Source organism: Triturus cristatus, chromosome 1_2 (genome assembly GCF_964204655.1).
Source record: "Triturus cristatus chromosome 1_2, aTriCri1.1, whole genome shotgun sequence".
Taxonomy (NCBI): Eukaryota; Metazoa; Chordata; class Amphibia; order Caudata; family Salamandridae; genus Triturus; species Triturus cristatus.
This window is the reverse complement of record NC_140580.1, coordinates 63,578,906-63,593,480: the sequence shown is the minus strand read 5'-3', so window position 1 is coordinate 63,593,480 and position 14,575 is coordinate 63,578,906. Positions and strand designations below refer to the sequence as shown.

At 46.6% G+C, this 14,575-nt stretch overlaps 1 protein-coding gene across 3 annotated transcripts in view; it reads right to left on the bottom strand.

The window, feature by feature from the left end:
* The window catches only part of LOC146866795 (zinc finger protein 181-like), a 182,615-nt gene that overhangs the window by 73,764 nt on the left and 94,276 nt on the right, over window positions 1–14,575 (bottom strand). For 2 of the 3 annotated variants that reach the window (XM_085601438.1, XM_085601454.1), the window contains one exon: window positions 5,243–5,359. In XM_085601438.1, coding sequence (XP_085457564.1) covers window positions 5,243–5,359 — 117 coding nt within the window. The remainder of the gene's footprint in view (window positions 1–5,242; window positions 5,360–14,575) is intronic. The other variant, XM_085601446.1, reaches the window with a different exon arrangement.

Sequence of the window (14,575 nt, the reverse complement as noted above, 5' to 3'; positions counted from 1 at the left end):
AAAAGAAATCACACACAATTAGTGTGGGGAATTCGTGATCCGTATTTACAAGTGCCAGTATTAGTGCTTTTACTTCTGCCAACTGAGCCGTGCAGTCTCCTAGAGATTTCGTTTTAGTGCAACTTGGATGGAACTTTCCATCCTGCATGCAACCTTTAACGATAGCACATGCCACGCTGTATTGTTGCTTACTCCCTATAGCCGGTTGAGCAAATCCGTCAGTGTAAATAATATATTCATACTGATGTAGAGGCAAGAGTTCATTTGGTAGAGGATAATCTTGTTCGTATTGCAGGAATGCTTGTGTTTTTAGGATTAAATCAGTTTTTATTAGCAGATTACGCAACAGAATAATACAATGTATCGTTGCCTACAACCATGCTTGCGCTTTTAGACTTGGATCTAATCTGTATTCAACGTCCGTTGCAGTAAGAGAATTAGCCCAGTGTATCCATCTCGGATGTAAGGCTTTTGCATTTGGAATGCTAGCCTTGTAACAGCTTCTAAAGCTAGTACTGGGGTTACGACGATTATGCGCTTCCCCTGAGCCAGTGCTCTTTCTCTTGCTACAGCGGTCGAACGGCTGTCAGGATTTTCTCTGTTGAAGTGAAACGCATTTCTGCGTTTTTGTAACCATGTGATTTGTATGGGATTGGTACCGTTTTGCCTTCATTGAAGGTTAAGTAAGTGTACCCGTATTGACCCGCTATTACACGGATCACCAAGTTGCGTACATTTACGCATGTCTGTAAGTGTTTGGAAGCAATCATGTCTTCTTGTAATGAACGTAGGATATTTGAATGTTCCTGTGTCCAATGTCTAAATGAAAAGTCAGGTTTTATTAAGTCGTAGAAAGGTTTTACTCTCTCTGCGTAATCTAAAATGTATGTTCTGCCGAAATTTAGGAATCCCAGAATGGATTGTAGATGTTTTAATGTTTTAGGAGTTTGGAACAGTGCACACTTTTCTAAAAAGTTAGCTGTCAGGCTTTTCCTTTCACTTCAAAGCTCATATCCTAAAAATAGGACACTGAGGTGCGAAATTTTAGATTTTTTTAAAGTTAAATTTGTAGCCCTCAGAGGCGAATCTCATAATAATTGTGCTCACCCTGGTCAAGAGCCTCTTTAAGTCATCATCCGTCAGATAAATAGCATCCACATAGGACAATGCTACCCCATAAAAATTTTGGAGTAACTCAGTTACCCTTGCTGAGAATACCCCGGGGCTGTTCTTATACCCCTGGGGGAGACAACAAAATTGCCGCTGAGACCCTATCGCTGAGAATGCGGTCAAATACCTGCTTTCAGGCGCTATATTTTGGCAGAAAAATCCATTTGAGATATCAAGTGCTGTTTTTTTTTCTGCACAATGTTATTCATTAATGCGGCACTGTGTGCATTCTGAACTGCAAATGACTTTGTGCAAGTGTTTAAATGTCTGTAATCTAAAACTAGACAATATGAATTATCTGGTTTTGATACGGGAAACAAACGATTGTTCATTGGTGAGGTGCAATTTTCGATCACCCCTTGGTATTCAAGTTGGTCTAAGACCTCCCTGACCTGTTTTTTAGCTTCTTGCCTTATAGGGTATTGCCTCTGTGCATTTGGTGAAACTTTTAACGGGATAACATGGTGGGTTGACTCCTCATCCACCCTGCATGATTTTTTTACAGTTCTGGATCTGTGCTCTGTAGACTCATCTGGGCAGAGGGACAACCCGCAATAGGATGGGAACAACTGAAACTACCACTGGTATGGGTGGGCTAGTGATGCTCCAACCGAGCTATATTAGCAGGCTGCTCAGGCCTACTTTACAATTTAATTGTATTGTATTGTATTGTAATTTGTAAAGCGCGATTGCTGCCCAAGGGCGTCCAAGCGCTAGAGTGCAGAGAACAGAGCTAGGGGGGTAACAGAGAATAAGATTTAGGTGGGCCTGGCAAATAGATAGGTCTTCAGTTGTTTACGGAATGAGAGTAGGCTAGAATTGGACCTGATTTGTAGCGGGAGTGTGTTCCACATCTTTGCGGCATTTAAGGAAAACGACCTTCCTCCGGTCCTGGCTCTCCTTACTCTCGGGACTACGGCCAGGAAGGCCTCCGTAGACCGAAGGGTTCTGTTGGGATGGTATTGAGTAACCAATTTGTTAATGAGCGCTGGACCTGACTTCCAGAAAGCTCGGTGCGTGATACATAGTGCCTTAAAAGCCACTCTCTGTTTCACTGGAAGCCAGTGTAGGCTGCTTAGTGCGGATTTAGCAGACTGCGTCCTTGGGGTCTGTAGCAGGATGCGGGCTGCACAGTTCTGGACCACCTGTAATTTTCGCATGGACATCTCGGGAGCCCCTACATACAGGGCGTTGTTTGAGTCCAACCGGGACTGAATGAGGCATTCTCAGAAGGCCAAAGCAGATGGCGGATAATTTAGTAGCCTGGGTGGAGAAAGAAAGGTTTTTATCCAGCCATACTCCTAGGCTTTTAACGCTCTCCTTGGGGGTGGGAGGGGAGCCCAGACATCCAGGCCACATGGAAGGAATTAATGTGGGTATTGCGGGGCCTAAGAGCATAAGCTCTACCTCAGCCACCCATGCCCTACATCTTGGTGGAATCTGAGAATGTTGCCTCGGGCACCTTACAAAGATTTCTCTTCTCAAAGACGTCATGTCTAAGGGAAACTGTGGACACAGTGGTGGCGACAGTGGTTGAATACCATAAGTTAAGTAGTATGGTGGACTGTCCTTTCCATACTCTTACAGGGAGCCAGCCATCGATAAAACTGTTATACCTAGAACTAATGAAATGTTGGTTGAATCAGTACTTTGTAAACATAACCACAGGGAACGAGGGCACCTGTTTCACTGTGTAACCTGTGTAACATCCAATCAATATTGTAACAGACCATCCACAAACACTTTAGATATTTTCATATCACAGACTTCGCCATGCACTCAGGGGTTCACACATCCATAAACTCACAGTGCGTGTATGCCAACTGACCCGAGTTCCTGCCATGCTATAACGGGAGACAGACATGGGAGACCTGTGGGACATCCGTAAATGGATGTACTGTTGTGTCCAACTGGAAGGATCTCCATGAACTATAAACACAATTTTTTATGCTTTAAGTTCTTGCACAGACTGTACCCCTGCAAAATGACATGGCCTAGATGCCACCAAATAACAAACCTGTCCTCGCTTCCACCAACCACATGGTACCTTTCAGCACGTGCGGTGGGAGTGTGGTCATACTGCTGCTTACTGGGCAGCGGTCCAGGGTGAGCTCTCCTGAAATATTTTGTATTGGGTCCCTAACACTCTGATCTCATGTAAATGGGGTATCAAAACTACCAAAGCCTACTCGGCAGTTGGTGGCGCCACTCCTATAGTAGCTGAAACAGAAGTGGTCCTCACTGGATGAGGGGACTACTCCCCACAATGGGGGAAAGCTCCGCTATGTATTAACTTGTAATACCAATGCGGAGCTTTATGCCACTATATTACGTGCTACATCCAGACCTAAGGATATATGGGCGCAACTAAGCTTCTACCTTGCCAAAGAACAAGCTCAGGCAAGCACTCGCTGGCTCCCAGACAAGGTTACACTTAACATACCCTGATCAAACGTCAACATCCCCTCATGATATTACTGGCAATGATTAATAGGCATAAATTACTCTATTGCTCCATAGACAATGGTTGTAATCCAGGCTGTTAGGAATGATTAATCAAGCGTTACAATGCCATTTAAATTATGTTACAAGATCCCTGGACTCTCATACAGCTGGCCGAGTTGATATATCTTTCGTTTGAAGTTTCAATGCTGGATACTTAAGTTACAATAAAAAACCTTTTACAAAATTTAAAAATCTCATTGTACCAACCTCTTGAGTTTTTGAACTAAGAAAATAAAATATTGGGCAAGGTGCTAGCATATAGATTGGCCTGCTGATGCCATCAGAGGAGAACCCAGATCAAAACAGGTTTATTCCCGATAGAAACACTAAATGTGAATTTAGGCTGCCTTTTTCACATCTTAAATCGATCGCACTGTCTACCAGAAAGTGCTATATTGGCATCCTTTGACATATAGAAGGCATCTGATACCCTCTTATGGCCCTATTTAGTTGAAGTCCTCAGGAAGCTGGGTCAAGGAATTCAGACCCACCCATTAGGTTCAAGACTGGGAGTATTATATTAGAACAGTGGTCAGTTCAAAGAGGGATGGGGCAGGGGTGCCCCCTGTTGCCTCCGATACTCATTCTGGCAATCAAACCACTGATAATCTCATTGAATGCGGATGACACATTGTTATACCTCAAACACCCAAGCCATGACTGATCCTCTGACCTTACTGTTTGGCTTCCGGGCGGTTTCCAGGTTACGAGTCAACTGGGATAAGTCGTTCTTATATCCCGTGGGCGTGTAGGGCTCTGCGGGTCAGGCTTAAGGCTAAGAACCATCAACAGTTGTTGAACATGACACCTTCAAATATTTAGGGCTTTGGTTGTATTGTGACGATGCACAGTTGGTTAAGGGTAACTCGGGCAGAGAGGTGGCATCAGAGTGAGCGATTCAGCTATTCTGGCACAAATTGCCATTATCTCCGCTCTGCAGAGTCGCTATAACTAGTACTACCAGGGCCACTGTACTTTTCTCAAAGGCATACCCATGATTTTAAAACAAACTTTTTTCTGAGAAATAAACAGTCTGCTTTCTGATCTGAGCTGAGTGGGAGAAAGGAAAAGACTGGCTACAAAAAAGATGACGCTTCCATTGCCCAACTTTAAAACATTATCTTGGAGCACAATTGACCTGGCCATTGCGTTGGATTGAAGACCCTCTTAATTGAGACTTGTTGTTGTTCGTTGATGTCTACAGATTCACTGTGTAAATGCATATCAGATGTAATGTTATGTGAGTAGTTTCTCAGTACATAACAAACCGTTACACATAAATCTATAAAAAAGAACAATTTAAAAAAACAAAAATATCAAATTACTACTTAATTAATGATCCTTTGACTACGACTGCAAAAGAGTGACTGATATGTATGTTATGCCTGACACACTGGTGTGTCTTTTATTAAGAACAATGCTTCACTCCATACTCTCAGACACCCTAGCACAATCTGGCTTTCTCTGCACTTAAAACGTATACAGTCATATATGGACCGGAGCAGTCGTGAAGCCTACATATTGTTATAAATTAAATATTTTTAATTTTCAGTCAATGCCTACTGACCTGTGGTGAGACAGTTACTGCTTTCTCTTGGGTCTGAGTGCGGAGGCTCATGCAAGTATTGTTTATTCTCTTGATTTATTCTGAATATCACATCAGGATTAGAATCTATCGGACCTACTGAATAAAAGAAAACAATTATCAAGCAATGGACAACTGCAAGAGCTAGCTTTTACAATAAATATTCTAATAAGTACCACATGTTCAGATGAGGCATTAATAAAGAATAAGAAGGTAGCTGCCCTACATCAGGTAACTGAAGGGTCTGATAGATTTGATTTTTTCCGACAATCAGAAGCTGTAGTCAAAATGCTGGCTGATATGTACTGCATTCAGATAATCTTTCTAATAAACAACTTGCAATGGAGGAGTGAGAGTGGTTAGAAGCTTCAAATTCTTTAGCATTGATCCCCAAAAAATCCAGCAATGCAAAGACCCCCTTGTTTATATCATGGCTGATCTATTCATCTCACTTTTAGACAGTGCAGCTCAAGCTCAAAACTTTCTCTTTAGAAGTCGCGGAGGTGCAGCAATTAGTATACTCAATTTCATAATAAGAGCAAAAAAAAGATCTAAATTGTGGTTCCAATGAATGTCTATGGTATACTTATTCCACGATGCTCCAGCGAAAGTCCAGAGCAATCTAGTCCTAATAATAACCAAACAAATATAAGAAAACACAAAATTGTCTTAGGCACTTCTGAGAGGAACCGGCACCCAGAGGCAAGCTGTGCTGCTAGTGGACTACGCAACACCCTCCCAGAACCTCTGCAACAAGCTAGGCTCCTACTTCCATCTGAAAATCAAGGCCCTCTACGACAACTTCAGCGAACAGACTCCAGAAACCACCCCTTCCTCCAGCGACGACAGCCAGCCTACCAACACTGCCTGGACCGCGGTCACCACCGAAGATACCTCCACGACTATAAAGAGCACTCACTCAGGAGCCCCCACGGACCCCAGCCCGCCACACATCTTCAACAGAGCTGCCGCCGCTATAGCACCCGAGCTACGACGCACCATCAACACCACCTTCGAATCCGGCACATTCCCTGACGACTGGAAACGCGCAGATGTCAAGCCCCTACTCAAGAAACCCTCGGCAGACCCAACGGAACTGAAAAACTACCAACCCATCTCTCCCTTCGTGGCTAAAGTCACAGAGAAAGCCCAACTGACTAACTTCATCGAGAAGATTGCCATCCTCGACCCTTCCCAATCCAGAATCCGCAGCAACCACAGCATGAGTTCGCCCTCCTCGTCGCCACAGACGACATCCTCACACTCCTCGACCAAGGCCACACCGCGGCCCTCATCCTACTAGACCTCTCCGCAGCCTTTGACAACGTCTTCCACTGCACTCTCACAGCCAGACTCCACGATGCCGGCATACAAGGAACCGTCCTCAACTGACTCCGCTCCTTCCTCACCGGAAAAACCCAAAGGATCAGACTCCCGTCCTTCCACTCCGAACCCATAGAGATCAACTGCGGAGTACCCCAAGGATCGTCGCTGAGTTCCACGGTCTTCAACATCTACATGGCCCCCCTCGCCGCCATTGTAAGACAGCATGGACTCAGCATAGTATCCTACGACAACGACACCCAGCTCATCCTCTCCCTCACGAAGGAACCCAACGCCACCCGACTCTGCTTCCAGGAAGGAATGAAAGACGTTGCATCCTGGATGAGCAGCAGCTGTCTGAAGCTCAACTCGGAGAAGACAGAAGTCCTCGGACCCACCCCCTCAGCCTGGGACTACACCTGGTGGCTCACCACCCTCGGCAACCCACCCACATTCGGAACCTCGCCATCATACTCGACTCCTCCCTCACCATGACCCACCAAATCAACGCCGTCGCCTCCACCTGTTTCAACACCCTCCACACCCTTCACAAGACCTTCAAATGGATCCCCGCCGAATCCAGGAAGACTGTCACACACGCACTCATAACAAGCAGACTGGACTACGGAAACACTACGTTGGAATCAACAAATCCCTGCTATACAGACTCCAGACCATCCAGAACACCGTGGGCAGACTCGTCCTTGGCATCCCACGACATTAACACATCAACCAACACCTGCGAGACCTCCACTGGCTCCCCAGCGAGAGTAGTTTTCAAGCTACTCACCGATGCCTACACATCCCTCCACAACACCGGACCCAAATACCTCAATGAAAGATACATACCCAGGAGAAACCTCCACTCCACCAACCTCACCCTCGCAGAAACCCATGCATCCGCAGAACCAGAGCGGGTGGAAGAGCCTTCTCCTACATCACAGCGTAGAACGAACTCCCGATCAACGTCAGACGGTACCCCACTCTGCACACCTTCAGGAAGAGCCTCAAGACCTGGCTCTTTGGCTGACCCGGAACTGCACCCCCCCCCCTCCCCCCTTCACAGTTCCCGGATTGAATGATTGCTTCTTAGGCGTTCCAGAGGTCTCTGGTGTTTAGCTTGTCCATGTGAGCTCCCCTTTACATGTGGGCGGCATCTGTTGTGATGGTCACTGAGGGACTTGGTGGTTTGAATGGTTTTCATGGTTTTACCAATGTGAGATTTTGTAGGTTCCACCACTGCATTTGACTCTGACCCTTGTCCATAACAACCACTAGACTGTCCCATCTCCCAGTTGCTTGTGCCCATTGTCGTTAGACCTATTCCTGTATTGGTCTCATATGTAGTCTAGCATGTGGTACTGTAGGGGGCCCTCATGCCCATCATTTTCACCACTGTTCTCATCGTCAAGACGGTGCCCCCTGCGGTAGAGGAGACTCTGCTCCAATATCAATTTGACTCTTTTGTACACTGATATAACCTTTGTGGTCAGTGAGTTCAGGGGAGGGGGAGAGGGAGAGAGAGAGAGAGAGAGAGAGAGAGAGAGAGAGAGAGAGAGAGAGAGAGAGAGAGAGAGAGAGAGAGAGAGAGAGAGAGAGAGAGAGAGAGAGGGGGAGGGAGGGAGGGAGGGAGGGAGAGAGAGAGAGAGAGAGATTGTGTGTGTTTGTCTGTCTGTCTGTGTTATCTGTATGGCCTAGTTGATATTTTACCTGCACTGGGTTCTCAGCTTTGCTTTCACTAGCCAGTTGTTCACATAAAGGTAGATGTGTATTCCCTTTTGTCTAAAGGGCTGTGCCATAGCTAATGCAAAAAAACTAATGATGGGCAGAGTGCTGAACAATATCAAACACACCAGTAAATAGATCTGGGACTAATCCATTATTTTTTTGCTCACCAGGCCATTCCAGTTTCAACCCATCCATATCCAAATCAGTCTTGACCCTACGACCTATAGGAATAGTCCAGCCCAAACTGACAGGCCAGGTCCTCTCCGGACCAGAACCAACCATCCTCACACCAGTTTTGGGGTATAGATGGACCACGGTGGCCTGGTGAGCACGGGACCCGCATCTGAGCATACCCGTCCCACTTAGGGCGACAAATGCTAAAAAAGAAATGATGTATGGAATGCTGAAAAATGTCAAACATCACCCCCCCGTACAGAGATCTGGGCCTAATCCATACTTTTTTTGCTCACCATGCCATTCCAGTTTAGACGCAGACATTTACAAATCAGCCTTGAACCTACTCCCCATGGGAAAAGTCCAGACCAAACTGCCAGGCCAGGTCCTCCCCAGACAAGAAACATGCATCCTAGCACCAGTTTTTGGGTATCACCCTCATCAAAAACCAAAGGAAATGATGGACGGAGTGTTGAACATTGCAAGCACTCACCCCCAGTCAACTGATCTGGGTTTAATCCATCACCGTTCTTTAGCCCACTCTGCCATCCCAGTTCAGACATGGCCATATGCAAATCAGTCTGACCCTGTGCCTCATGGGAACAGTCCAGCCCGAACTGCCAAACCATGTCTTCCATGGACCGTAAACAAGCTTCCTAGGACCGGTTTCTGGCATTTCAGCCGTCTTCAGCCAGGCTTGCTTGAATCCAGTGGCAAAGCGAGCAAGGGACTCACGTCTGAGCATACCCTGCCAACTTATGGCGAACAAAGCAAAAACCAAAGGAAATGATGGATGGAGTGAGCACACTTTGCCACTGGATTCAAGCAAGCCTGGCTGAAGACGGCTGAAATACCATAAACCGGTCCTAGGAAGCTTGTTTCCGGTCCAGGGAAGACATGGCTTGGCAGTTCGGGCTGGACTGTTCCCATGAGGCACAGGGTCAGACTGATTTGCATATGGCCATGTCTGAACTGGGGTGGCAGAGTGGGCTAAAGAACAGTGATGGATTAAACCCATATCAGTTGACTGGGGGTGAGTGATTGCAATGTTCGACACTCCGTCCATCATTTCCTTTGGTTTTTGCTTTGTTCGCCATAAGTTGGCAGGGTATGCTCAGACGTGAGTCTCTTGCTCACTTTGCCACTGGATTCAAGCAAGCCTGGCTGAAGACGGCTGAAATGCCAGAAACCGGTCCTAGGAAGCTTGTTTCCGGTCCAGGGAAGACATGGCTTGGCAGTTCGGGCTGGACTGTTCCCATGAGGCTAAGTCTAATTGGTCGCACACTGCTCCACCTACCAAGCGTGTTACCCCAATGAAAAATGGTCCCTGAGGTCAGCGTCGGCGAGTACACCTATGCCCGTGTAATGCATGCAAGTATGAGTAGCGTTAGCCATCCCTGGACACGTGTTTCGAGGTAGTGGCCTCTCGTCAGCAGGGAGTAGGAAAGTGTGTAGGGTTGCTGTGTAAGCTGCTAAAATCGTTATCAGGTCAAGTACCTCTCGTAGCGCGCAGGTGCGTAACCATGAGCCCGTTGGCTCCAACGGCTCAAGGGAGCCTGAAATAAAGTTAAGTCTAATTGGTCGCACACTGCTCCACCTACCAAGCGTGTTACCCCAATGAAAAATGGTCCCTGAGGTCAGCGTCGGCGAGTACGCCTATGCCCGTGTAATGCATGCAAGTATGAGTAGCGTTAGCCATCCCTGGACACGTGTTTCGAGGTAGTTGCCTCTCGTCAGCAGGGAGTAGGAAAGTGTGTAGGGTTGCTGTGTAAGCTGCTAAAATCGTTATCAGGTCAGGCCCATGAGGCACAGGGTCAGACTGATTTGCATATGGCCATGTCTGAACTGGGGTGGCAGAGTGGGCTAAAGAACGGTGATGGATTAAACCCAGATCAGTTGACTGGGGGTGAGTGCTTGCAATGTTCAAAACTCCGTCCATCATTTTCTTTGTTTTTTGCTTTTATCACCCTCATCAGCCAGGATAGCTTGACCCGGTGGCATGGTGAGAAATACACCCCATCTAGCCACCGCCACCCCTGAGGATGTAAGGCTACGATCCTGCAATCTTCCCGGGCCAATCTTCTGTTTTCACCGATAGAGATGAAGCAGGCTACAGCAGTAAACAATACCAAGTAAGACTGTCGCCAGTGGAACCCTAGGAAGATGGCCGAATGCTCGGTTGAGCTGCTAAAAGCAGCTGAGAGGAGATGGGCTCAGGATCACCCCTCCGGTGTTATCCTCGGCCGTCACCTACCTTCCGTGCATGGCCACGGTTTGCTCTGCGTCCTGCTGTGACTGCCTCTCACTGCACTTCTTGTGGCGGCTGCCTTGACGCCCGGGACGCTTTCCCCAGACGAAGTGGTGGGAGAGTACAGAGATGCGGCCGCCTCTGTGTCCCTGAGCGATTCCTGGACAAGGCTGGGGAGAGCGGTGAGTACCCGTTCTGCCACCCTCTCAACCCCGTGATTGCCCCTCCCTGTAATCCAGCACCCTGAAGTTCGGCTTCCTCCCCTGATTTGTGATTGGGGTTTTAAGGATCTACAAGCCATCATCTTAATTGTTTTAGAGTTCTATGGGACTGAGACTGGAGTCCTTCATCTTAGCGGGAAAAACTGGTTGCAGGAATCACCGCATGCAGCCTATCTTTGTTATGGATCGGCAGCCTGATTTTCTCCTCTTAATGGACTCCCCCTTTGGGAACACCTTCGGAGCCCTCTCCGGCTCAGAGAGCGAAACCGGCCCCTGGTGCTGCAACTACCATGACCTGGATTAAGGGTTTATCGTCATGTCTTGCAAGGGACCCCTGGAGTTTTTCCTTTTTAGTAGCCGGTTTGCGGGACTTGAATCTAATTCCAGACACAGGTTCTATTCCCCTTAACCTTCCACTCTCCATGTTCACCTTTTTTATGTATTTTATGTTTTTTTTACCTGATGTAACTAATGCAACTATTTATCTACTACATCTATTTAAAGCGCTCTGATACCTCCGGGTCTAGCTAGCGCTATATAAAACTATACAAATAAATAAATAAACACAAGAAATCTACTGTTAAATTTCAGGAGCCACCACGTAACTGGGTTGAGATTTATTGGGATCTCGTCTCTTGTAAAAGATGGGAAGACACAGGGTCAAGAGACTCGCTGTTCGGTAATTATTATGCTTGAATTCTACGACAATCACAGGAATGAGTATGCTTACATAGCTGGACTGTTCCCATGAGTCCGTAACTAACACCTTGTCCACTCCTCTGACTGATCTCTTGAACCTCTCACTCGCTCAGGGCACAGTGCCCCAGAGATGGAAAAAGGCTGTGGTGACAGCCCTATTGAAAAAACCAGGACTTGATCCATCCAATCTGACCAACTTCAGGCCTATCTCACTTCTGCCTGGTTTTTCGAAAATTGCAGAAAAGTTGGTCAACCGTCAGCTCTCTCACCATCTTGAGTCTAACCACCTGCTAGGAGACTCCCAGACTGGTTTCCGCCCCGGCCATGGAACAGACACCGCCCTGCTGGCAGTAGTGGAGGAGGCAAGGAGCACTCTGGATACAGGAGGGTCAGTGGCAGTGATCCTCTTGGACTTGAGTGCTGCCTTTGACACCGTGAGTCATCAGGTGCTCCTCCAACGTCTGTCAGAGGTAGGTGTCTCAGGGACGGCCCTGAAATGGTTGGAATCTTTTCTTTCTGACCGTTTCTACCAAGTCTGGGAAGGGTCAGAGCAATCTGCCCTAATCCCTCTTCAATGTGGAGTCCCGCAGGGCTCATCACTGAGCCCTACCTTATTTAATATATATATGACTCCACTTAAAAGAGTGGTCGCCCCCTCGGGGGTGAAGATCATCAGCTATGCTGATGATACTCAGCTGGTGGTGGGCCTCACTCAGCTGGCGGAACATCCTGAGGTGTTACACGACTGCCTTGCCAATGTTCTTCGTTGGATGTCTATCTCCGCTCTCAAGCTTAATGGAGGTAAAACCGAGCTGATGCTCCTGGGCAACTCCAGCCCCTCCATTATTGCTAGCTGCTGGCCCCGGTCTCTTGGCGACCCACCATCCCCCAAGAAGGAGATCAAGTCCTTGGGAGTATGGTTGGAAGAAGACCTGTCCTTCAGGACTCATGCCAGGAAGACTGCAGGGGTTTGCTTTGGCTTACTGAGATCAGCCCGAAAGGTGCTACCTCTGCTTCCTGATTCAGCAAGGAAGCTACTGATACGTGGCCTGATTCTATCGAGGCTCGATTATGGGAATGCGTTGTTTCTCGGTGCTCCTGAAGCGACCTTCAAAATCCTCCAACAGGTGCAAAACGCAGCTGCGAGAGTCCTTATGGATGTTTCCAGGAGGCAGTCTGCTGCCCCGGCCCTCAAAGCGCTTCACTGGCTCCCCGTGAAAGAGCGGGTGAGATTTAAAGCGCTATGTACAGCCCACAAAATTCTACATGGCAAAGGCCCCCCCATCCTTGCTAATATGGCCCGTCCTTACAAACCCCCACGTCTGCTTCGCTCGGACCAAAAACACCTTTTGCAGTCAGCGAGAGTAAGAAGAGCTCGTTCTGGGGGCAGGCGCTTCTCTGTGCAAGTGGCCTCCCTCTGGAACTCTCTCCCCCTCAAGATTCGCTCAGAGCCTAAGATCCTATCTTTTAGGAAACTTCTTAAGACTCATTTGTTTCCTTAGCAGGGATTAGCTGTGTCTTTCCTTCTGATCTTTTGCGCCGGGATGCCCCCGGGTAAGCTGAGCGCATTACAAATTTCATATTATTATTATTATGAGGAGCAGGGTCAAGACTGATTTGCATATGGCTGGGTCTGATTTGGGGTGGCGAAGTGAGTTAAAGAATGATGATAGATTTAAACCCAGCTCTATTAGTGACTGGGGGTGAGTGTCTGAGAAGATTCAGCGCTCCGTCCATCATTTTATTGTGTTTGCTATGCTTACATAGTGCCATGCTGTGTGTTCGCATACTTGTGACAAACTGGAGATTGTGGGGTAACATACTCTCCCTGTATGTAAACCAGGGATGTGTATATGGCACACCACTAGGTTTGCGAATGGTGTTTAATTAGCAGTGTAATCTATATCATAATAAGTTACATCGCAAATTGTCCATCTGTATGCTTTCGCATCCAGCTACATTTTAGGACCCCCTGTGAACAGCAGATGGCTATCCTCTCATTTGTTTTCCCACATGGATTATTTTTTTAAAGCAGCTAGTATCCATTAAATGAACAGGTTCTTCTTTAAAAGAAAATGCTTCCTGTTTGGGAACATACTGAAGTGAGTCGGTAGGTGAGCTGGACCACTGCCTCCTCCCTCCAGAGGCCATCAAATAGGACTCCTAAGGGGAAGAACTCCTATGGGACAGCCATATGTGATCACAGTTATGACACATAAAGTGACTGTGGCACTATGAGATGAAGTGCTCTGCCAAAGAATTATACAATGTCAAATGAGGAATGTCACACTGGGGGTGGTCAAGCTATGAAGGGAAGGCCCCCCTAAATTAACTAAAGGTCCAAGAGGAGGGGGGAAAGTTAAAGAAAGCAGTAAAAACCTCTATCAAGACCTGTCTTGCTTTACAAAGACCTATTCAGGTTCTATCTTGCCACCAAAACATCTAAAGTTACAAACACATTACATACAAAATAATTTTTACAGTTATTTTATTTTTTCAATTCTTAAATTCGTCTTAAATAGTAGCATCAGTTAATTTATACACAAAAAACATATATAACATATGATCCACAAATCATAAATATATTATTCAAAATTATAGATAGACCCCACTCTAAACACAAGTAAACATTCTCCTCATACTCATTCCTTCAAACATACTTCAGTCATTCACATACTCTTAAAATAACAAGAGAAAACTGTACAAGGTCCAACATAATCAATTGGAGAGAAACATAATAATTGTTTCTGATGATATTGTATCTCCTGGGACCATTCCTCTATAATGATGGTAGTTTTGAGGTCTTGGCCTACGCGCGTTTCGGTGGAGAACCACCTTCCTCAGGACCAGAAATAGAGGGATTTGAAACCCATAAAATGGAGTGGGGTTATCTGTAGAAAATTAAATACAATAATTTAGAAA